This window comes from Xenopus tropicalis, chromosome 5 (genome assembly GCF_000004195.4).
Source record: "Xenopus tropicalis strain Nigerian chromosome 5, UCB_Xtro_10.0, whole genome shotgun sequence".
Lineage (NCBI taxonomy): Eukaryota > Metazoa > Chordata > Amphibia > Anura > Pipidae > Xenopus > Xenopus tropicalis.
Window position 1 is genome coordinate 79,558,955 of NC_030681.2, and position 23,977 is coordinate 79,582,931.

At 37.5% G+C, this 23,977-nt stretch overlaps 1 protein-coding gene across 1 annotated transcript in view; it reads left to right on the forward strand.

Moving 5' to 3' along the window:
• Window positions 1-23,456, forward strand: part of atg5 (autophagy related 5) — a 199,050-nt gene extending 175,594 nt beyond the window's left edge. Inside the window, exon 8 of the mRNA XM_031901703.1 lies at window positions 23,413-23,456. Within this exon, the coding sequence (XP_031757563.1) occupies window positions 23,413-23,420 (8 nt within the window). The 3' untranslated portion in view covers window positions 23,421-23,456. The remainder of the gene's footprint in view (window positions 1-23,412) is intronic.
• The last annotated feature ends 521 nt before the right edge of the window (window positions 23,457-23,977 follow it).

The following is a 23,977-nucleotide window of genomic DNA, read 5'->3' on the forward strand; positions in this document are numbered from 1 at the left end:
AGTGGTTTCATGTTAAGTGCTTACAAGTGGCTGCACCCTTTGGTAAAAAGGTCGGCAAAGTATTTCCAGCACTTGAAATTCAAATACAAGATCTATGAGCCTTACAGTTTTATAGTTTGCTTAAGAACTTTGAAGTTGCAGTACTACAGTTACACAACAGTAAAACAGTCGCAACCTATAAATCTACTTGCTAAGCCTTGCAAATAGCCTCTCTCCTAAACCACTTATCACTTAACAGGCATCATTTATTCTTGTAAAATATAAAAATACATATGTATACTCAATTAATTTCAAATATATTCTTACTCCAAATCTAATTTAAAAAATAAAACCAAGATGAAGATTTTTTGTTCTGTTAATTACATTTTTTAGTGAAGCTTATGGCAACCACAACATTCGTTTAAATGGATAATAGGAAATCTCATGACGCACAGTAACCTTTTATTTAATAAATGTGCAACATGATTTTATTTTCTACACGTAAAACACAAAGACTGAATCTTGGACATTTGGCCCACTTTGTTGCCAAATGTAAGTTCCCCAATAAATGACACATTTAAGGGTAGCAATGTTTATCTTTTTGGGCTTCATTTGGTATTCTAGCAGGTGCCCATAACAAAGAAGGTTATTTTTATGTAAAGGCCGGGATGTCCCAGAGTACATGAATTTACAACTTTCCAGCAATTAATATGCTGTAGTCCTTACATAACCTGTTCACCCCTTAAACAAGCAAGTTCAGTTGTTCTCTAGTCCATTAGCTGAGGTGGGATTTTGAATTCTTGTATCAGAAAACACAGTGAATACTTTGGCTCTTGCCTTCTGCCCAAAATAATGGAAGGAAAAAGATCACAACTCAGTAATGAAAAATTGCCCATTTCCCCCTACTTTTGTGGCTTATTTATGTTCTTATACACCAATATGTTTTCTAATAGGATTGGCATCTGTGCAGCCTGTGATGTATTTTGATAGCACCAGCCATCAAGAATTATCCTTTGTGACAGCAACTGCTGCCCCCCACTTGGGGCATTGAAGTTTAAAATAGGAAAAGGGCTGAGGAGCAGGTCTACTATACAGTAAACCCCGTGGTCTGGGCCATGTCTGGGCTTGCTGAGGTGTAGTTTCACCATTGAGTGCAGCAGTATATCTCTAAAACCCCAAGGAGCTGCCCTGGCTGCTTTATATTGACCAGACAAAGCATTTACACAGTCTTACAAAGTCTTTATAACAAAATTCATCTATGTTTATTTCTCCCCATGTATCAGATCAGTCAGCTTGGGGATTGATCAATGCAAATTCCCTGGCCCCTAGTTTATTAGTAATTTAGTATCTGTGCAAGTGCATGCATTTTTCATGTTTTAAACTTCACTGCTCTTTGCACAGGTTCCACTTTGCACACACACACTCAAATGCAAAAAATAGCTGCACTTGACTTGACAAAGGTCTCAAGGTAGACCGAAATGTTGGAATAACAAATAAACTTTATTTATTTTTCACCATACTTTTAAGTCCGGTGAGTTCCTGCTTTATATGACAGTCTATATATATAGAATTAATTATATTTTAGTTGGGGTACAAGGTACTGTTTTATTATTACAGAGAAAAGGAAAACATTTTTAAAAATGTGAATTATTTAATTAAAATGGAGTCTATACTGTATATATATACCACTAATAGCCAGCTATTCTGCATTTTCATATAGCACTGTCTAGCTGACATGTTGCTCAGCACATAAGCTTCATTTAGGTACAGTAGGTAATCATTAAAGAGAGTTGTACAAATATTTGCCCATGGATATTAATTGCTCTTTAACCTTAAAAGCAGTGAAGAAAATATGAATTGGTATTGATAAATCCAAGCTAAAGAACCTAAAGTCAATTTTATTTAGCTTATCACCTTTTCACTAAAAACACTGGGCACCATTACTGCAGTTGCCCCCACCATTTTACTTCTTTTTGGTTTAGCTTTCTGAGACAAATATACATACTGTATATAGCAGTTTTGTCCCCCTGTATTTTTGCTGTATTATAAAAACATGTAATTTTGCATAAACAGTACAGGTATGGGACCCGTTATCCAGAATGCTCAGGACTTGAAGTTTTCCGGATAAGGGGTCTTTCCGTACTCCGGATGTCCTACCTTAATTCTGCGAAAAAAATGATTTAAACAGCAATTAAACCCAATAGGATTATTTCGGCTCCAAGGATTAATTATATCTTAGTCACAGAGAAAAACAAAACCACTTTTTAAAATGTGAATTATTTAATTAAAATGGTGTCTATGGGAGATGACTTTTCCATAATTCGGAACTTTCTGGATAAGGGGGTCCGATTCCTTTTATATAAAAAAATAAATATGACGGCACAGAGCTTTTCTACTGGAACTTTAAGTTGACTTTCATCAAAGTATTTTAAACAAGGGAGTATAGGTATAGGCATTATCGACAAACGTCGAAAGCTCTGAATTACGGGAAGGCCATCTTCCATAAACCCCATTTTAAGCAAATACTAACAGTTTAAGCAAATAAAACAGTACTTTTTTTAGTAGACTTGAATTATAGAGATACAAATGACAAAAAGACAAAATGCACACACTCACTACCCAGTACTGACCAGCTCACTACTCTCTCAGTCTATTGGAACACTTCTGGGAAATGCAATCATCAGGTACTAACCTCAATGGCAAACTTTGTTTGGCTGTAGACTACCTAGCTCACTAGTCTCTTCTCTCTTATTATAAAGCACCTATAGAATTTCAGCCTTCCCGCTAGAACCTCACTGCTCTTCCTGACTTGAACTCAGGCTGTAGCTCTACCCAAATTAGGAAGTCACTCAACATTACTATGGGACTCTAAATGGGACTCTAAAGCTAATGCTGCACTAATGTTATAAACTAGCACAAACACAGATGCTGAGTATAAACACAGACCAATTCTACAGATGCTGCCCCAGTGTGCAGTACTTGACAAGAACAGTATTTGTACATCATTGTGGCAGATTTTAAAATAAAATACATACACAGGCATGTCATTACATTAATCCAGTTATAGGATCAAACAGCACACTTGGAGGGCTCCCTATAGCTTTCCTTCCAGTTTTCCCACCAGTGCACCTTACTAAAGGAAATGTATGTTTTGTGGGTAGATATTCCCCAAGTGTCGGTTTGTAAGAGAAGCAGAAACCAAATGTTTATACTTGTACATAGATTTGTGGGGGGCAGTGGCATTATAATTTAAAAACACTGATAATTACTGTAACACTAGTATTGTGCTCAGAGACAAGTACAAAAGTTTGCAGCCGTGGGGGGGAATGCATTTATTATTTTTTTTATTTAACTTTTATTTAATGTGCCCCGTTATAGTACATCAGGTAAAAGGGCAAGCACCTGCAATACCACTGCCATTTTATACAAACTGGTTTCTTAGTATAAATGCACCAGAAGAATGGGGACATATCTTTTTCTGCTCTCATCTCTGTCCAACTTCCAGTGTCTCCGTATACACTATACGAATAAGTATATACTCTCTGCATTAGCCCACTAGCCAGACTGAAGTGGTATGGCAAAAGACTGGAGAAACTAAACAAGCTTCAATGTTAGATTATCGAAAAGTGCAGCTGATACCCAAAATTCATTAACATCTTGCAGCTACCACGTACCATGGGTGATTAATCATGTGTGACTAAAATCACTGCAACTTGGGATTTTCCAGTAGTAGAAAACCAGTTTACATGACAATAACTGCAGAGTACAAATACATAACCAGCATGTCATGCTTAACAAAAATGCACAGATTTTACCATACAAATATTATTGCACAGCACTACAAAAGACTCTTCTATTTATGCAATGTATATACAACTTAGTTGTAGGGATATTTTGATATCCCTTAAATAATTATAATGTTACAGAAATTTGCCCTCATCGTGAGTTTATGTTGCATTTACAACCAGTCTGGAACTTTTCCCTGATGCTCCTCCTTACCCCATATACTCAGTGGTGATTTTAAATTAGCTACATTTTAGCCTTACTTCCCTGTCTAGTCCCTCTGCTATTTTTTCCCCTGGTATTCATGTAGTGCTGAAATATAGTAAAAAGATCTTGCATGTAATTGCTATCAAATATGTCACTTTTAGATCCACTGCAAAGCCTGTTTTGAATAGATCTACATAAAAGAATATCTGAGAGGGCAAGGTTAGCTTAGCCCAGACTGCCCTCCATTTATTGTGATTCATATAGAGCTGAAACATATTTCACTTTACAAAGATACATATTTTGCTGACCAGTGAAGCTTGCAATCTAAGGACCCTATCACATTCACACACACTGTGCTCAATTTTTATCAAGAGCCAATTAACCTGCCTGTATGTTTTTAGAGTGTGAAAGGAAACCCTCTAAGGGCTCTGGTACACGGGGAGATTAGTCGCCCGCGGCAAAACTCCCTGCTCGCGGGCGACTAATCTCCCCGTGTACCAGAGCCCTAAGTCTAAGGCATAATGAGTACATATGAACTCCTTGCAGAGTGCAGGACCCCAAAGCAGGCAGAAGTGCTACTTACTGAGCCACTGTGCTTAGTGGCAGGCCTAATGACAGTGGAACCCACGGCAAGCCCATTGCTCCACCCTCCAGGTGCTGAGCAGGGGGGAGAAAAAATTGATCTCTGGAGCTGTTTTGATAACTCTCCCAAACTCTTGCGAGAGCTCCTGCTCCCTAAGCCGACTGCCTCCAGAGGAACAGAAGGATGGAGTAGACAGGCAGATATATACATATCCATCACTCCCCACTGTTGCACCCTGGGCAAGTGCCTCTTCTTTCTACTCCTAGTTCCAGCCCTAACTGTGCTGCCCCACTAGTAATAAAGACATCTGTCGAAGTGGCGTGTGTGTGTAACATGTATGTACTGGAGGTGGGGCTAAGGGTCAATCATAGGTGGTACCAAGAGTGATACAAGGTGCTGTAGAAGGACATTTGCCTTGGTGTAGGTATGCCAGGTAGAGCCACCACTTCACCTTTGCAAAGATAGACAGGTATGAGATCATCATGCTATCAGACTAATTAGCAATTAATTTAGATGCATATGGCAAGTTTGCACAAGATACCATCTTTGATTTTGTGTGTTTTTAATTTTAAATGGGGGCAAATGAGGTGGCAACTCTAGAGGCATTGCATGCTGGCATATACTAACAATCATTTTTGAATCCCTTTGCCAGATTCCTTCAGTTGCCAGACCTAGAGAGCTTGCTGTCTACTCTTTCTTATACATTTTGTGGGGTTGTTAAATTTCCACTTTTAACACAAAAGGGGAAAAAAAGGTCTGACTGTAAACATGTAACCTGAGAACAAATGTAAAAATATAATCAAAGCCACAAGACTGGAAGAGTCAGCATAAAAATTTCAACATATTACTCCTTTTACAAAGCACAGCACTAAAAACAAAGGGGCTGTAACTTCACCCAAAAATACTCTTTACACCTGGTGCTATAACATGCAGATATATGCCAGTGATCTTTGCCGCTTTAAATCTTGAGACCTGATACTGCTCCAATTCACTGTCCAATACCGGCTGTGAGGCCTTTAGGGGTCAATCCTCAGTAGATGTTACTAAACCAACATCCCCCGTAAAGAATGACAAAAGCTTCCGCAGATGACCTTCAGAGTTCAGAAGTAGCTGCTGCCAAACTGCTGCACCATTTATCACTGTAGGAAAAGAAGACATTAACACTGGCGGTGCATGACATAAGGCTGCCATGAACTTTACAGCTTTGCCTTCTACTCAGCCATGTTTGTATAGCACTAATGTTAGTGGGCTTCTTAAACAGTGCATATTGGCCTTAAGCTGGACACAAGGTAAACTACTACTGAACTTAGGGGTCGAGCCTGAGAGGGAATCAATATATTCCCCATGATAGCATCGCAATCAGTTGCACTGGAAAGGTACTTCTACCAAAATATGCTTGCTGGCGCTCAGTCCTTCCTGCCTTCTTTTCCAAATCAGGCACTATTGCACCTATTGACACAGGGGAACTCAGGAGTTACTGGCACTTCCTGACCAGACAATAGCTCCAGGGCACCTTCAGTGCCCTCTGTCAATTGCTGAAGTTCAGTTTTGCAAACAAAATAGAGTGCACACGTCACACGCTTAACGCTGGAAATGAAATCAAAAGACTGCGAAAATATTTTGTGCAATTGCACCCGATTTAAAACAAAGCACACATGGCAATCAGATGCAATTTGGATAGGTGCAGCACAATTTTGCACTACAATGATTCTGGAATTGTAAAAAAAATGGTGCATTGTCAGAAAAAAATAGAAAAAATTTCACTCACCGAAAATTTTCACTTGCCAATGTAAATAAGCTCTACAGTGGGACAAAATCAGGGGACCCTGGCACAGAATAGCTTAAAGCTCACTTGTTAAACTGATACTTTAATAGCCAGAGAAACACCTGCACAAAAACCCAAACAAAAATAGCACCACCATCAAACGTTGTGTATGCATTATGCAAGCTGCAATAACACTGGAATTATGAGAAGAATGTTACACTGTGGGTAAAACCCATTGCAACTTGCACCCAAAATTGCACTTGCAGTTGGAAATGACCATAACTGGCTTTCTTTTGTGCGCATTATTGCTTAATGGTAAAAAGGTGCAAAGTTGCCCAACTTTGTTATTGTTCACATAGACAGATGTATGCTCAAATTGATTAAAGTCTTTTGCCCACCCATCTCCACTTTTTAACTCAAACTACTTTTAAACTCCCAAATATGGTGGTGTGGTCTTATAGAATGGAAAGCCATCTCACAGAAGTTGTTCATGCTCATTGTAAAAGTCCACCCTGGCAACTGCCCAATAATGCACCGACCAACAAACATATACCTTTTGGATACTCAGTGTGCTTTGACCAAGGGATGCAGCCTGAGGTTTAAAGCCTTAAATGAGGACTGTAAGCTCCATAAACTGTTGGTGTAGCACTATTGAGATACCTCACCTAGAAGGGATAAGGACTACTGACAACCTACAAAGGTGTCAAAAATGTGGCATAGCTTTATACTACAACAAAAACTATGAATGGAAATTAGGAATAAGTCTGCTGAAAATGTATTACTCCATATGTATAAATATAGGTCACTCCTCTATTATTATTTGTCAGTTTTAGACTTATGGAAGAATTTCAAACACCAGAATTACCTCACTTTACATATCTTGTGTGGGAGGTTCCCATATTCATAGATATAACACCTAATTGGCTCTGATTTGGGAGTTGTATGAACACCAGTATGAACTATAAGACCATAACCAAAAATGGATTTTAATGGAACTTTATGGGAAGTTGTATTATGCAAATGGTAGAGACCCTGGCTCCTATATCTGTATAAAACTGAATTATTATTTCATTAAAAATTTCCCAGCACCTCCAGAAACTGGTCAAACTGGAAAGAATTACTTTTTAAATGACAAGTTCTTAAGTGGCCCAAAAATAGCACCAAATTACCTGAAACTGCCTCCATTGACTTTCAGGGGAATTGCTTGGCAAAGAATTGCTTCTTAGCAGTTGTACAAGCACTTGTAAGGCAATACGCACCTGGAAAATCAGATTTCTGCTTATTCAGGCAACCACTGGCAGATAAATGCATGGATAGATTCCCTTGCAAATGAGTGGGGTGGTTTTGATGCTCTGACTTGGGCTACTTGAAAACGCAGCATTTAGAGTAGAAAAAGCACCCTGTATGCCATAACCCTAACAGTACATGTGCATTAGTATAAGAAACGAAAAGGACAACTAATTACCAGTAAGGACCTGGATATAAATCTTAGCTATGCTATGAGGAACAGTACCATCATTCTATTTCAGCATAGACCATGAGTGAATCGCTGATTTCGTGATAATTATGTGTAGCAGATTTCAAGCAAGTTAAGAATTGTGTAGAGTGATCTGGTTTAAGGTCAACTAATCTTGTGCTCTATGTATTTTTCAAAAGGAAAAAAAATGTACACACGTAGAATCGAGGTTGGAAGACAAAATTCCGACACATACTGCTTTAAATCAGTTCCATCCAACGTCTGAAAGGGCAACCCAAGCTGAAAACTGGAAACATACAAGCTGATTTGGTTGCACAAAGCTCAAACCAGCATATCTGATCCAAACTGAAAGTTACTTAGCAGAATATTGTACTTTTCAAGGACATAACAGTAGAAAAACAGTTTCTATTTATTATACAGGGACTGTTTAAGCCCTGTCCTACAAGAGCTTGCAATCAAAGGTCCCTTTCCTATTCTCACACACAAACCAGTTAGTTTTTATCAGGAGCCTGCATGTATGTTTTTGTACAGTGGGAAGAAAACCGAGATGCTGTAGCAAACCCACTAAACAGGAGAACATGCAAAAGCAGGTCCCCAGAGCTGCACAACAGAAATGCTAACCACTGAGACACTGATTTGCTTTCTCTTATACTTGATGGTAACTAAGATAATATAAATCCATGTTGATGGCAAAACAGTCTTTTGGAGTTTTTAATGCTTATATGTTTTTGTACCAGCCTTAAAGCATACTGCTCTATATTAATGAAAAAGCCCAGGCCCACAGGGTTCTGGATAATAGATCTGTTCCTCTATACTGTACAAGTATATATTTACAATTCTGTTAGAGGAATGGCCAAATATTTTTAATTGCAAGGTGAGTGGTTGGATTGATTGTTTACCAAAAATCATTGTGAATTGGTTGATTAAAATGGAGTCTGTGCAAGATGGCTTTCCTGTAATATTGAGCTTTCTGGATAACAGAACGCTAAGATCAAAGACCACGTAGATGGCAAATCAATGCATTTATGATTATTGTCACATAAAACATTAGGGAAAAAATACATCAAAGGCAACTAATAGTTTTAGTTTTTTTTTTAACCCTTGCACCAAAACACCAGTGTTTTTCACTATTTAGTTCTTTTCTATTGAACTAAAAAGGATAAAGAGCTCCCTTAGAAGATATTTAGAAGGTGTGTAGGATGGTGCTTACCTCCAGAACTCCCTGAGCAGTTTATCTGCTATTTTGGTGTCTATGGTTTAAAGACTCAGCTGTGGAAATTGTTTTAGTTAAAACACATCTGTTGGGGATGTGCTGATTGAGATAGGTAGCTACCTTGATATTGCTGCAGCAAACACCAAAATGCCACTAAAGCCACTCTGATATTATCTCTGGTTGGGGGAAACAATAGTTTTCCTTTTAAAAAAAACAGTCCCCGTTGGTGCTACGCCAGCTGCACTGGGAAGGAACTCCTGGTGCGGGTGGCCCTGTTATTGAGTGCACATACACATAATGAGCAAAACACAACTCACTCATTATGCACATGCGCGTGACGTGGGAGTGGTGGAGGCGACTTACCCTCCTACGTCACACACATAATGAGTGAGTTGTGGCACTTGCTCGTTATGTTCATGCGAGTGCCCTTTAAAGAATTGATACAGGGAAGTTCAGGAGTTACAACACACAACTCCCAGAAGGTCTAATGGCCTAACCTCTAAAACTGGCCGTTTCAAAATATGAAGCATAACCATTTTAGAACAGGCCTAGTGGTCTGTTATCATTCCAAAGTGAAATAATATAGTATTAACATGTATACATAATATAAGATTGATAAGGACTGAGTGTGTTTTTCAGTCTGCCAAAAAATATGACTTTGTCATCTGAAAACCCCTAATTTTTTGGACGTTGGGTTTATCCGTGTGATCTGACTCAGCACTTGCCGCACTGGAAACCTTGAATAGGGACAATATGTTTTCCACTTACTAATGATGTCTCAGCTATATCATATTTTCTATAATATCTCCTAAGAAATGAATTGAACTGCCATGCATTAAGGTTTAGGGCCCAGGCCACCCCCCTTTTTCCCTATACCAATGTAAATCAACATCTTTAATTTCCAAGAGGCAATTTTATTCTGAAGAATCTTCTTACATTTGTGGCAGATGTTGACAGAAAGAGTTTTGCAGGAGGGAACAGGTTTCATGGCTCATAATTACAGGGTTGTATCACCCCTGCTGAGCTGAACAGCTCTAGGACCTACTAACCTGCAGACAGAGAAACCGGCCTCCAATTCAGACCACCACTTGAGAGTAGACAGAACCACGTGGAGAGGCATAAGAGGAAGATCTTTGAATAGCCATAACAGGCTGTCAAAGTGAAAAGGAAACCCCGGTCTACATTTACCTTCATTTACACATGAAAATGACACAGTTGAGTTCTTTTTTGCTTCCCATCATGAAACAACATCTATCATTCTTGGAATTTGAGTTTTGATAAGCCCACATTGAAAGGGATCTAGTCTGCTTAGAGGTAACAGATTACACAGATCTACATATATTGTCAAGCTTCCTATGGAGAGTGGAAGGGTTAAAAGGATACAAGGTCATGTTAAGAGTTTTACTCAAAATATATTATGTAAATATAAGGAAAATGAGACAGTGAAACAGACTTTTACTTGTTTATCCAGTACTATGTTTGTGCTTGTTAGTTGCAAAGGTTACAATGTAGTCCCTTGATTGGCTACTTGGGCTTCTTACTAATTAGAATGGCTGTTTCTCAAACTGATTATTTAAAATGAATTCACATATACCTAATAAAATTCATTATAATTACCCATTTACACACAGGGCCGATCATAATGTATACATTAGAGGACTACATTTAATTTTTAATAATTAAGCACCACAGTTGAGTATATTGCTGTGAAAAATGTAAATGCTACTGATGCATGGATATTAGCAAAGAACCAGAGTAGCTGACTACCTTTGTGCTTGTCTTTCCTAAATCTAAAATCAGGATGTTTCATTCATGAGGCTTGGCAGTTCTAGCTGATGATGGGTGAAATTATGTGTGCTCATAAGTAACTTTAATGATAAATTCCTGCCTTTTAAATAGGAATCCACCAGGAATAGAAGAGGTTATAGTAAGCCCAGTGGGTTCAGAAAGGCCATACTCTGAAGCTGCTTGATTATGCGGCAAGACCTCTTTCTGAGACAAGACTTTCATTAGCCTGCCCAACCCTTGGATAGGAAATGTATTTTTATTAATGTTTGTTACCAGCACATAATATTTAGAAACATCAGTATAATACTTTTGATGGTATTATCTTGTGTCAAAATACATGAAAATCTGAAGATGGACTTGTTTTATATGTATATTGGCCAGTATTATTTACAACTACATTTATCCCTTATATGGCCTGTGCTTTTCTCTAAATAATGGCATTACCAATTTGTAATGGGTGGATGACAGATGAGAGACAGTGAAAGGCATATTACAGCAAATTGAAACCTTGTCATCAACACCTGTTTAGGGGGCCCAACAAGGGTGTGGTTGAGATGTTTCACACCATTTCTTTATTGTTAGAGGGCTAAATAAAAAATTCATGAGAATCCTTTGTAAGTCAACAGGTATTTTTACTGTTTCATTTTCCCCCAATCCTTCCGCCCGGGCAGGGAAAGGCCAGAACAATAAGAAACTGTGGCTGAGAGCATAAAATAAAACAGCCTTTAGGGCTCATCATACTCAGGGTCACCACATTCATGCATTTGAAATGTATTATTACTGCTTTTCTCATTGTAAACGCATAATACATTGTGCAATATAAATTGAACTGAGAAATATCTAAAAGAATATTTCAATCTGATTAGTGTTTAAGCCTTTTGCTAAAAACAACATGCACATATAGTAATGTATGCTTGGGCTATACTGTATATGACAGAGGCAGCTGGTACCTTACAACATGTTCTGTTCAAACTGTTTGTAAATACAGGTATAGCAACAATATAAATGTAAAAACCAATGGTACAGTAAGGCCTTCTTTACATTTATAATTGCCTTCTTAATATGTTAGTGATTAGTGGAAAAAGATTTTAAAAAAATCCAGTTGACTTGGGTTTTGATATCATAAACACTTTGGAAATTAATAAATCTGCCTTCCTGTGTGATTTTATGAATGAAACATACAATTTGGTGACTTAGCTGATTGTGTATCTATAATGCTGTCCCAATATAAACTGTTGGCTCAGCTCCTTCAGACTGAACCATCAACTTACAGGATGATGTCCTGGGGCCTTCTGACATCCTAGCTGGCTAAAATTCAACCAGATATCTATTGGGCAGGTTTAAAAATCACAGCAGACAAGAACCACATTGTTGCCTTGATGCAGTCCATACCCAGTGGGTCTCGGTTTGTCCGCAGTGTGATCTACAGTTTATGGGCCAACAATTGGATCAGTCCAATATTGTCCAGTGTATAGGTGGCCAATTAAAAAAGAGATATGCTTGAGGTGAATGGAAAGCTTAACTTGTTATATAACGCAAGAACCATTCTGTTTTTTTGAGGTCTTATAATTACATATTATTTCACAAAATACTTATACACAGTGCCCAATTAAGTTACTTTTTCTTACTGCAATAGACTGGAGGGCAGCAGAATTCATCTACATTTACATATCTTGACATGGCACACGTTGCACATGCATAGGCAACAGCAAACTGGCCTGCATAATGGCAAATCATTTTTCTGATAAAAATACTGACCTGGTCCCATGATACTTGTGCTTTTGACATTAAAATGTTTATGTTAAGTAGGCCACAGATCTGGAACTGTTCTTATAACATGGTGTGAAGCTAATGCTCCTTTTCACCCTATATATAAACCACTTTTCCAAAAAGAGGAAAAGTCCAAGTTCTAATTAAACCTCTATCTGAATCAATGTCGTTGATGCCCATTCCAGCATATATAAGGAATATACTTTTCCAGGTTTGGTGGCTAAAGTGGAATTGGTCTTGCATGAACTAATGCCCAGTTATCATTTTATGCCTGCTCAGTGACTCCCACACCTCTCAAAAACACCTTTTAGCAGCAATGCAAATGTATCTGACAGAATGTATTCAAATGTATCGGACTGTGCAGAGCCCTTTATATAATAGAAAGGTTTCATGTGCTTGAACCATTTAAATTCTTCATGTGGTGACTTTTTGTTTAATGATTTAGTCAATATTTGCCAACAGCAAAAACAACACAGGAGTTGCACTTACCTGCTCTGCAAAGCTCAACACTTTTTAATGGCATTAACTTCATGGTAACATTCATTAGGGCAGACAATGGGGATCTAATTCCTTGTGACAGGGAGTCAGAATGTTTTGCTGAAAGATTAGGCATCAGGCTCTGTGTTTGTTACTCCCTTGCATGTAACTTACCAGAGTCTAAATCCACAACATCCTGGCCATATAAATAGGTTCAATTCACTCAGCTCTAAAGGAAAGAAAGTCTCCCTAACTAAACATATCAACGTAACCTGGTTTCCAGCAAAAACATGCTAACAATGCATAGGTTCAAAGGTCTTGGTGGGTAAACCATTGTGACCCCCTTTCCCTTTTTTTAGTGCCTGAAGGTTTGCTGTAGCAACACCTTTAGGACTTTGATCTAAATTTGAACAGTAGAAATATACAAACACACACTCCCATATTAAATACTCACAGGTGTACATTCCTAAAAACCTTTTCAGTGTGCTCTGATGAAAACCAACACCTGAGTACAACGACCCTTTCTCTGCTTCTCTTTCTGCCTTCACTTACCCATTTGTCCGTAGGCAAGAACGCAGCACTTGTTTGGTTTTCACTGCTAATCCATGAATTCTAACTGTAAAACATAAACATAGCAGAGAGCTTGAGATAATTAAGTTGGGAAACTACACCAAATTCGTCTCTAAAATCCTACACAAAAAGATTAGCCCTAAATCCAAATCCTGAATTGAAACTGAACCCTAAATTGCATATGTAAATTAGTTAAATCAGCACCTTTTGTTGTCCAGTGGTTTAAAGTCATGTAGTAAGGGTTTGGAATTAATTCAGCCAGGCAATCGGATATGACATGGAGTCCTCAACTAAATTTTTTTATGGTCATAAGGTACTGCTTCAGCAAAAGCACTTTGTTAATCGGTTTAAAATAAAAAAAATATATAAAACAAAAAATAAACTTTATATTCTATTTATTCTTCTATTTATTTATTTATTTTATTAACTAAATTTCAATGCCAATTTCATGACATTTGTTTGTTTTCATTTAACCCAACCCTTCAAAATAAAGCCATTTGCAGGGAACAGGCCTTTAAAGCTGATGATGTTTGTCCCATCCATTGACAGATTTTATAGTTTCACAACTAAAATTTTTATACCTGATTGACTGTTGGGATGATGTTGTTGGAACAAATGTACATTTTTCAGTCCTTCACCCCCCATCGATGTAATGACAAGTAGACAATTTTATCAGATCATACTAAAATCAACAGTTTCACAGGACAAAATTTGCCCATGTATGGCCACTTTTATTTCAGTAGAATGGATTGTAAACTCTACAGGCAGAGGTCTCCTTTATCTTGTCTAATAGGGTAAAGCCATACAGGCCTGTGTTTATTAAACCCCTCCCCCCACTCGTCATCACCCTTTCACTCATCAACCCCCTTTCTCCCATGCTTAGTGATACTTACTGACGTTGGTCAATACAGAAGGGCTGAAACTGGTATAAGGCAAGGAGAAGAGGTACCTGCCCATTGCCCCTCCACCACCATTGCAGTCTAGGCATGTGCCTCTTCTGCCTATCCTTAGTTGTGGGCCTGGTGTGTTTAAGAGACAGACCACTAATTGCTGCCGGCTATAGGCTATAGGTTGTTATAGGTTACTAGAACTGGAGCTTACTTTGCACCTCTTAGTATATGCTTCCTAAATATTCTTAGACAGTCTGTAGGATAAGCTTGCCATGCATACCTCTGCATATAAAATCTTTTCCAATGTATGCTCAGGCAATGTTCCCACCCAATAGCTTTGTAACATCAGCCAGGTTGTTGATTACACGTTAGAAAATTTAATTTTCCTATACACCATAGCTGCCAGGGTACGGTCACTGGTAGAGGATGAAGTAAAGAGGAGCCTCTTTACTTAATTTCTCTCTTGTCTCCACAAAGAATGTCTCACTTCTTCCAGTATACATGCACAATTGTTGTGTGTGATCTGTAGATAGATGATAGATAGATAGATAGATAGATAGATAGATAGATAGCATAACCAATACATTTGATTGCTGAACAACAATAACGTCTGGAAGTTTCCACCAAGACACAGTGGCTCATTTTATGACTAACTCTTGTTCCGGAAATGAGTGTAACAAACGTTTTTAGTTAATAAAAATAGCGTAGATGACAATATTAACATGTAAGTGTATTCACAACATGCTGTTTCATTTTATTATTCCTGGTATTACAATTTATAACTTTTGCATCACTTGTTTTCCATCTCAGACAGACGCTGTTTTCTTCTTGGGTAGATGTCTGTTACTCATTTAATACCTTCACTTTTGTATGTCAGTTTTCTTGTGACCACAGTATCTGCCTTCTAGCTCCAGACCCTGAACTAATTCATAATGTTATAGTAACTATCATTTCATTATAACCAACATCTGCTCTACTTTTCCCCTTGACTTAATGGTTTCCGTCATTTATGATCAAATTGGCAGAAATTTGTTCAGAACAGAGAGCTCTTGAACTTTTTATGTTTGGAGGAATTTTTTTTCTTTTTTGAACATGTATACAAAATCATGTATCGACTGTCTTTTAAGCACTTGGCTAGGTGTAGAGAGGGAATTGGGTAGATGCAGTGAATTGGGGAGATTTAGTAAAAGACTTGTGTGCAGTTTTGAATATTCCCTGAGTGCTGTTGGGCAAGGCTGTATCAGACCCTAGGTATCAGACCCTGCACTTGCTTAGTGAACCCGGATTTGTGAGGTTTTAGTATGGTCCATTAGGGTGAGTATGATGATGGCCATACTTTCCCACATGCTCATGAGCTTGCATAATGGCTAAAAAGCTGCTTTGTGACCAATCTTGTACCAGGAGGTTGCTGCTTTTTGTGGGTAGCTACAAACAGGTTTCACTGTACATAGTGGCACAATGTCTAGCCCGAGGTCCTAGTCTTGATTCCAGCTAGGGAACTATCTGCTAAGAGTTTGTATTTTCTCCCTGTGCTTCACTGGGGCATGGAATGATATATAAAATCTATGGAATATGTCAGCATGCTATAAATGTATGTATATCTTTATTTATAAAGCGCTACTTATGTACGCAGCACTGTACAGTTGAATACATTAATACAAACGGGTTTATTAAGATAATAATAGATAAATACAAAGTACAACAATAAATACAGATAGATATAAGATAAATACAGTTGCAATAAGTTAAGAGTCAAATATAAGCAATAAGTTAAGAGCTATAAATAAAGATTAATTACTGTTTTGTGTAGGGGCTTACACACAGTACTTGCCTAATAGTAACCCTTTTATGGCATAAGCCACATGACTGCATCTAGGATGGGAGAGTGCCAGTTGAGACACCTGCTAGAGGAAGTAGCCAGCAGCATTTTTCTGCACTACAATCACTTGTTACTCGTGGAAATCTGAAATGCAAAGGCATGCCTAAGGCCAAGGCTGTGCATCAGCTAGAAGAGCACTGCAATTCATCGCTTTGAAAGGGCCAGCTATGTCAGTATTAAAGTTATCGCTTCTCATCATTTGGCACTCCCAAACCAGTCAAATGCTGTACTTTGTCTACCAAAAGTAGTTACTTTGCAACACATATTGATTTTATCACATGATCTTTTTAACCCAGAGTTTCCTCATTTTCCACCACAAATCACAACAAAAGTGCTTATGTAATTAGAAGAAAGTGAAACACTTTTGTTAAAACCTATTTCAGTTCCTCAAAAATTAGGGGCCTCAACTACAGACAGGAATAGCAGTGCCTTTTCCAGACATTGCAACATTATTTTTGGGTGTTCCTTAATAAAGGAAACCTAGCATTAAAAAAAAATGGTACTGATGTTTTTTTCAGTGCATGAGAAGGTACATGAAGGACAATAAAGGTGAATTTTGTCAAAACATTTTTCATATAGAGTTTAAATACAGATTAATAACAGCTAAATCAATACTACATCAGGCCCTTCCAAATTAACCCTACCTTAGAAAATCACAAAAGGAATATGATCTCAAAAAGTGCTGCTGAGTAATGCAAAGAGCAGAACTGTTAAACCATGGCAGAACTTTGCTCTGTATTTAAAATAATTGAACTTCTGCTTTAAAAAGTCTTGGTTTGAGACACATCATCTATGTTTAACCTAACAAAACAGGCTTCTCTTCTGCTAGAGTAAGCAAAGCAGGAAGCTGCTCTTCTGTCCAGAAAAGGTCCTTTGTGGTCTCTTAAAATGTGTTACACAACCTTTTTGTCTTGTCATGGCATTTGAAGATATTTTCCTTAATTATATATTGTCTTAAATACATTTAAACTACTTACTTGGTATATACTGTCAATGATTTCCACCTACTGACACCAAGTGTTATCTTACTGCAAGCATGATACCTTTTATGCCTTGACACACGCTCTCAGTTAAGACAACATGTCATCAATTCAAGCACAAAGCTAAGTCAGGGTCAAAAAGTCTCGTGTGTCTGCACAAAGCCACTAAAGGGAAAATATGCCTTTTAATAAGAGTGGTTTATATATATGATTTATTTTCTTAGAGAATAAAACTTGAGGGCATATACTGCCCTGTATGCGTAAAACATTCCTTCCTTGTTCAAACAATAAAATCATCCTGATTTGGGCTGCCACATATTGCCTGCGACCTCATCATGTTATTTCTAAAACATGCAAAAAATAAATTATATATTCATCTTTTGCGTCTAAGAATTTTATTTCCCATTCATTTTCAGTTTTCATAAAATAAGACTATTTGCTCACAGTAAGGATTCTATTCAGCTGAAATACAATTGAAGTTCTTGCAGTCCTCTGACTCCAATATCCCATTTCGTAGCACACAGTCTTATTAAACACACAGAGTGCTATTTAACACTTGTACTTTATGGATGTAAGCACGAGATGTTGAACACTACAAAGTGATCTATTTAAAGATGCGCATCCTTCTCATACCTTCGCTGGAATGTGGTATGAGATTTATTGTAACATCCAGGTGACCTCAGCCAAACAGGCACACATTCACTTAAAAGCCCACATTTTATTAATGTCTGTAAAGATCACATTTCATTTAACAAAAATGTATCTATTGTTTTAGATACAAGAAGAAATAATTACCCCTCTGAAAAAAAAAATCACCATGAAATATTAAATTGTGCAAATATTAACACAATTTTGGATACACCAAAGTGGCTTTCGGAGGGTCTATCATAACCCCATGTAGGATACTACATATACTACTTTTTAATTATTCCGTATGCCATGGTATTTTCACGAGCAGTTTTTAGTGACAAAGGCCAGATGAAGTTGTTTGTCACTTGACCCTAGACCTAAATATTGAAACTGTCACTTGACTTGAGTGCCTGCTAAGCACCACTACTGATAAAAGCCTTTTAGTGTGAAGGAGCATGCATCTGATATGATAACAAGGTCACACAACATTATATTTATTGTATATTTTTAGGTTTATGTATTGCATAAATCAATATAAATACCTAAATATCACTAAAGATACTCAAACCACTTCAGTACTGGACATTGCCCTTGCATTGTTGAATCCATGCAAGTGTTGTGCATAGGGCACACCTTAGCCCAAGACATGAATAATTACCCAAGCAAATGTTTGTCTAGCTTTGAAATCCCTCAAGAAGTCATGCAGGAGGGGAGATGCCAGTTCTGGAACAGCTGCCAGCACAGGGGAGTCGATTACATTGCTCGACAATGAAGCAACAGAAACTCATAAATATTTAACACATCATTTACTTTAGCAGCTTAACGGGTAGAATACCATTTCCTCAATTAAAATACTATATGTAAGGTTTCTATCGCAAGTAGGAACAAGTCAGACTGTCTCGTGTTTCGATGTGAATCCCACTGCCAACTCCTTATCATATTATCTTGCATCTTCACTATCTTAAGCTATGTAGTGCTGATATGGTGTTAATGCTCTGACTTCCTGGCTTAATGCCACATCAAGAAGAGTTGCTTTTATCAGATTTTCCTGTAGCAGAAATATACAAAGAGTATTTTCGTTACTTAGGTAGAGCTGTTTGCTAATTCTGAGTGTAAGTAAAATATATACTGTTTTTGACTGTTTTGAAAAAACTTAGTGATAGTGTTTCATTACTTTGTAAGAAATCCACTGATCCCATTCAGACTTTCCCTGAACACTGACTGTCATTCTTTCATTCAAATCTCAACTGTAGCTTGTTTGCTTGGGTATATTATTTTGCCTCTTCAAAGTAATGAGCTCTATGGGGGAGAGGTGGAGCCCCCAGTAGTTCTGACACTGGTCACACATATATAAGAACATGGTCTTAACAGCTACAGTGCAACAGAACCAGGTATATTGAAGGCAGTAAATAAGCATTTACCCTGAAAGCCCTAAATGGCCTTCAGCTTGGGAACCATAGCCCTAACCTTATAATGAAAGTCTTAAAGTGGAGCCATAAAGTGGAATGTGACATTGCCCAAATATTGGCAAATATGTGGGACTGGAACCTGATTTGGATCATTTTTTGACCTTAGCATTTGGGTGAAAGAACATTTGCAGCACAATGTTGGGAGGAATCCCCTACCTTTTTCACTTGTGAGCCGCATTCAGATTTAAAAAGTGTCAGTGAGCCACACAAACAATAAAAAAAAGTTCCTCATGGATGTAAAATAATTGGCTATTTGGTTGCCCCAGGACTGCTAGCCTGCAGGAGGTTCTGCTTGAAGTAAAACTGTGTCCCTGTTTTTCCAAAACTTGATTCCAAACCAGGGATTTAAAAAGGGGTACCCACACTAAGGTTACTGGAGGCAACATCAAAGGGGGTGGTGAGCAATATGTTGCTCATGAGCAACTAGTTGGAGATCACTAATGTAAGGCATGCTTTTGCAGAGCTTTAAAATGACCAACCTAGCTGATAAAATACCAGCCAGGGCTTGGCCAGTATTACAAATATAATGGCTATGTACTTGGCAATAAATTTGTAATCCCTTGTTTTGCCACCCTAGGCCTGCCTCTAAATTGCCCAAAGTCCCTCTCACAGCAATCCCATCTATTCCCCCAAAAACTCTGTAAACCCTGCCTATGCATGAAATCTTTATGCTGTGACCTTCCCCCTTCCCACTAATCTGGAAAAAAGGTGGAAACTTAAGTACATCATGAGTGAGACACACCATCCACATGTCTTATTTCATAGCAGTGTCTATATCACACTTGGGTGACTCACACATTTAATGGCTTCTGGGATGTTGCCTAGTAAAGCATTAGCCCTTATCCAGCCATTTTATTATTACAGACCTTTGCTTAACACTATAACAATGTACCAATTAAATTGCAGTCTTAAAGCACTTTTCAGCACACATATTTGATCCCAAGTTGTGTATATATACATAATAATATGTTCCTTTTGGGTGAGTAAATATATCAATAATTGCTCTTTACTTTTTTCTTTTTCTTTTTTTTTTTTAATAAAAAAAAGTTTTTTTTGAAACACGCAAGGAAAATGTGTCATGCCAAGGCATTTGAGCTTTGTGGCCCATAAGTATCTAGGATTATAAGTAGAAAGGCATCCCACTGCCATATGCTCATTGAATAACATTATGGGACCAAGATACTGGTGAAACACTATTTACAGATTGCTTGGGCTGGCTCTGGGCCAAGGCTCTTCATCTCCAGCAGGCCTTCTGCAAGCAAAACAATCATATAAAAGGGGAACAGCGTGTGCAAACTGTTTCATAATACACATTTCACTTTCAGAAGGGAAAAAATGCAAAGCATTCACTACGTGTCTATCCATTCAACTGTATACAAATCAGGGGCTGTCGAATGTGCTAATATATATTATACAAGTAATTGGTGCATTTTATTCATATATTGTTACTTTACATACTTTATTAATGTACTACAAATATAGGTAGTAATTTAACCTTTTAAATTCTGTAGATCCTAAGACATTAAGTCAGGGGCTCAAATTTTAACACCACAAAATGCATGTTTTCAGGACCCAGTAAAACAGTGGAGACCATGTGTTTACACTTAATGAGCGGCTCCTATTCAAATTACTTGGCAAGCACACAAACGGTTAAATTGTAGCAAACTGTTACATAAGAGCTCTCTTTTAACAGTTCCATTAGTTTTTTTATACTGGCTTTATATGGTTATAGTGAGTTATTTTATGACACATCTGAATTTGCATGCAACAGTGCAGGTGTGTCCTACTTTTGTTCTGTACTTGTGACAATTTTGATTGTTTACAGGGGGAAATTTCCTAATATATTTAAGGAACCTGTAATTTGTTATGTCACAGACAAAACTCATGTCTTCCACTTCCAGAGTTAAATTAGACCAAAAGCCACTCAGGCAGCTGTATTGCAACTGTGTATGAGTGTTTCAGATAAAGGGTATTTTAGATGCCTATACAGAGGCAGATATTGGTTTTGATTTTTACAAATCATATTTAATGGGGCATATCTAGATATTTCTCAGGCCTGGCAAAAAATCCCAATAATCATCCAATTTTGTTTCACCACTTGGCCTATGGCATATTGACTACCACAATGCTTTACAGAAGAATGGCCATTACATATGTCCACCTTTATAGTATTCCTGCAAAAAGCATGAAGGGGAAAGGAGCTGGGGCTTCTTTTCACTTTCTCATCTACTGATGCCCCATACCCTGGCTAACATAGTGATTTAGCAGATTACATTTTCAAATCTGCCTGATGAATGTACCAGCCGATATTCATGGTACATAGATATTAGTCAGGATTACAAGGCCAGAAATTATACATGTACTGAAAATCATATGAAACTAGTAACTTGTATTGCCATCTTTAAAAGTAAAATGTAGTCAAGAAAAGACTTGGTTAGTGTGATTTGGCAAGTTCGATTGGGAAGGCTAATCACACAAACCAACTGAATAATACAAAGACCTTTTACTTATGACCATAGAGACAGTACATAGTTACATAGTCACATAGTTATGTTGGGTTAAAAAAATGCCAAAGTCCATCAAGTTCAACCCCTCCAAGCAAACCCCAGCATACACACATAAACCTATCTATCTACTCACATACATAAACCCTATATACCAACATCAATACTAACTGTAGATATTAGTATCACAATAGCCTTGGATATTCTGATTGTTCAAGAACTCATCCAGGCCCCTCTTAAAGGCATTAACAGAATCTGCCATTACAACATCTCTAGGAAGGGCATTCCACAACCTCACTGCCCCCACCGTGAAAAACCACCTACGCTGCTTCAAATGAAATACTGTAATACAGTACTGTAAAAAGCTGGAAAAAAAGTTTAAAAGTGAAATATCTATTTATTTTTATAATGACTCTCTTCATAGGTACAGGGGTGGGTTTCTTACTGCAGCTGCAATGCCTGGAGTTCCCCTATTACTGGCCATTTTTGGATGGTCACATGCCCAATACCCATGACCTTAGGATATTCTTTGGCTGTTTTAAAACACCCAACTGGGATGAGGTTAGGTGGAGTAAAAGAAATAATGTTGTCTTATGTAAGGCTGAAACTATAGGTAGCAGGTTGAGGCAATGATTAATATAATAAATTTAGGCAAAACAAAGTAAAAGCAAGAAATAATTATAGTGTTTACCTTGTAATATTTCAATTAAACAAGTACAAAATGGAAATAAAAATGTAATATAATTTTATTAGTTTTTATTATTAATTAAGCTCAATATATGCTGTTGCTAAATGTGTGTGGTTTCTAAATGCATCTATCTTAATTTTCTGGTAGTAAAGGAGACTCATACTTGCTATTTGTACATTTATACTTATAGAGTATGAGGGTAAAACTGCAGACATACAAAGCAGATTTTGGCATGCAAACTCATATTTTTCTTGTCTTTTCTCTCTTTTTTTTTTAACCTGTTACCATTTGGGTTGCATTAAGCAGATCCAAGTTCTTACAACAATTGTGAATGTTGTTACCTTTCCACTGTTCTGGGTCACTGAATAAAACCTGTACTAGGAATATCCAGGTTTACTTTAATAACAGGTAGATATGGAATTATGGTGACCAGGCCTGGACTGGCAATCTGTAGGGGCTGCTGTATGATTTCATACACAGTAACTGGGCTGGGAGTGGGCTGTTTGGGCTTCTGTGTACTTGAAATGCCAGGGAAGATTTTAAATCCCAGTCCAATCCTGATGCTGACACCCATAAGAAATACACTGTTACATGTGCAAAATTAAAAAAAAAATGACAACCTTAGATACCCTTAAATTACCTAGAAGCTTGAAAACTAAGCAGTTGTTGAGATATGATATGACTCTGTATGAAAATCATTAACTTTCAGTCTAACAAATACAGAACCAGTCATACTTTCTGTTTGTTATTCTTTAATCAGCAGACTGATCCGAGACACAAAGGCACTATGCATGTATTCAAGGTATGCCGTGAACCACAACTAAAGAGCAGAAGAAAGGAACTCAAACCGTTTACAGATTTGTCAAAACCAAAACATTTCTTTGATTCTTCTTTTGTCTGCTGAAATCTTGTTGCATAATATGACAGTGATATTTGCACGGGTGTTTTCAGTACAAGAGATTCACTGCATACCTCTAGCTATGCTATGTGTAATTAAAGTCCATTTTCTTTGCTGCCATATAAAATTTCATAACATTGTCAAATATGGCGGAGTAACTGAATCACACAGAAAGGGCCAGCCTTGCATTCATGTGATAATTCTTGCATAAAGGTCTGTAGTTACACAGTACTAGATATGATAGAACAGTAGCCTACATTTTAGAACTATTATTCCTTTATGATAATAAATGCATTTCCATATAAATGGCATGAACATTATTTTGTAAACCAATCAGCAAATGCAAATCAGTCTGTTAACAGTTAAGATTAAAGCAAAGATCTGATTGGTTGCTATAGACTTTAGCACACAAAAAAACAGACCCTGT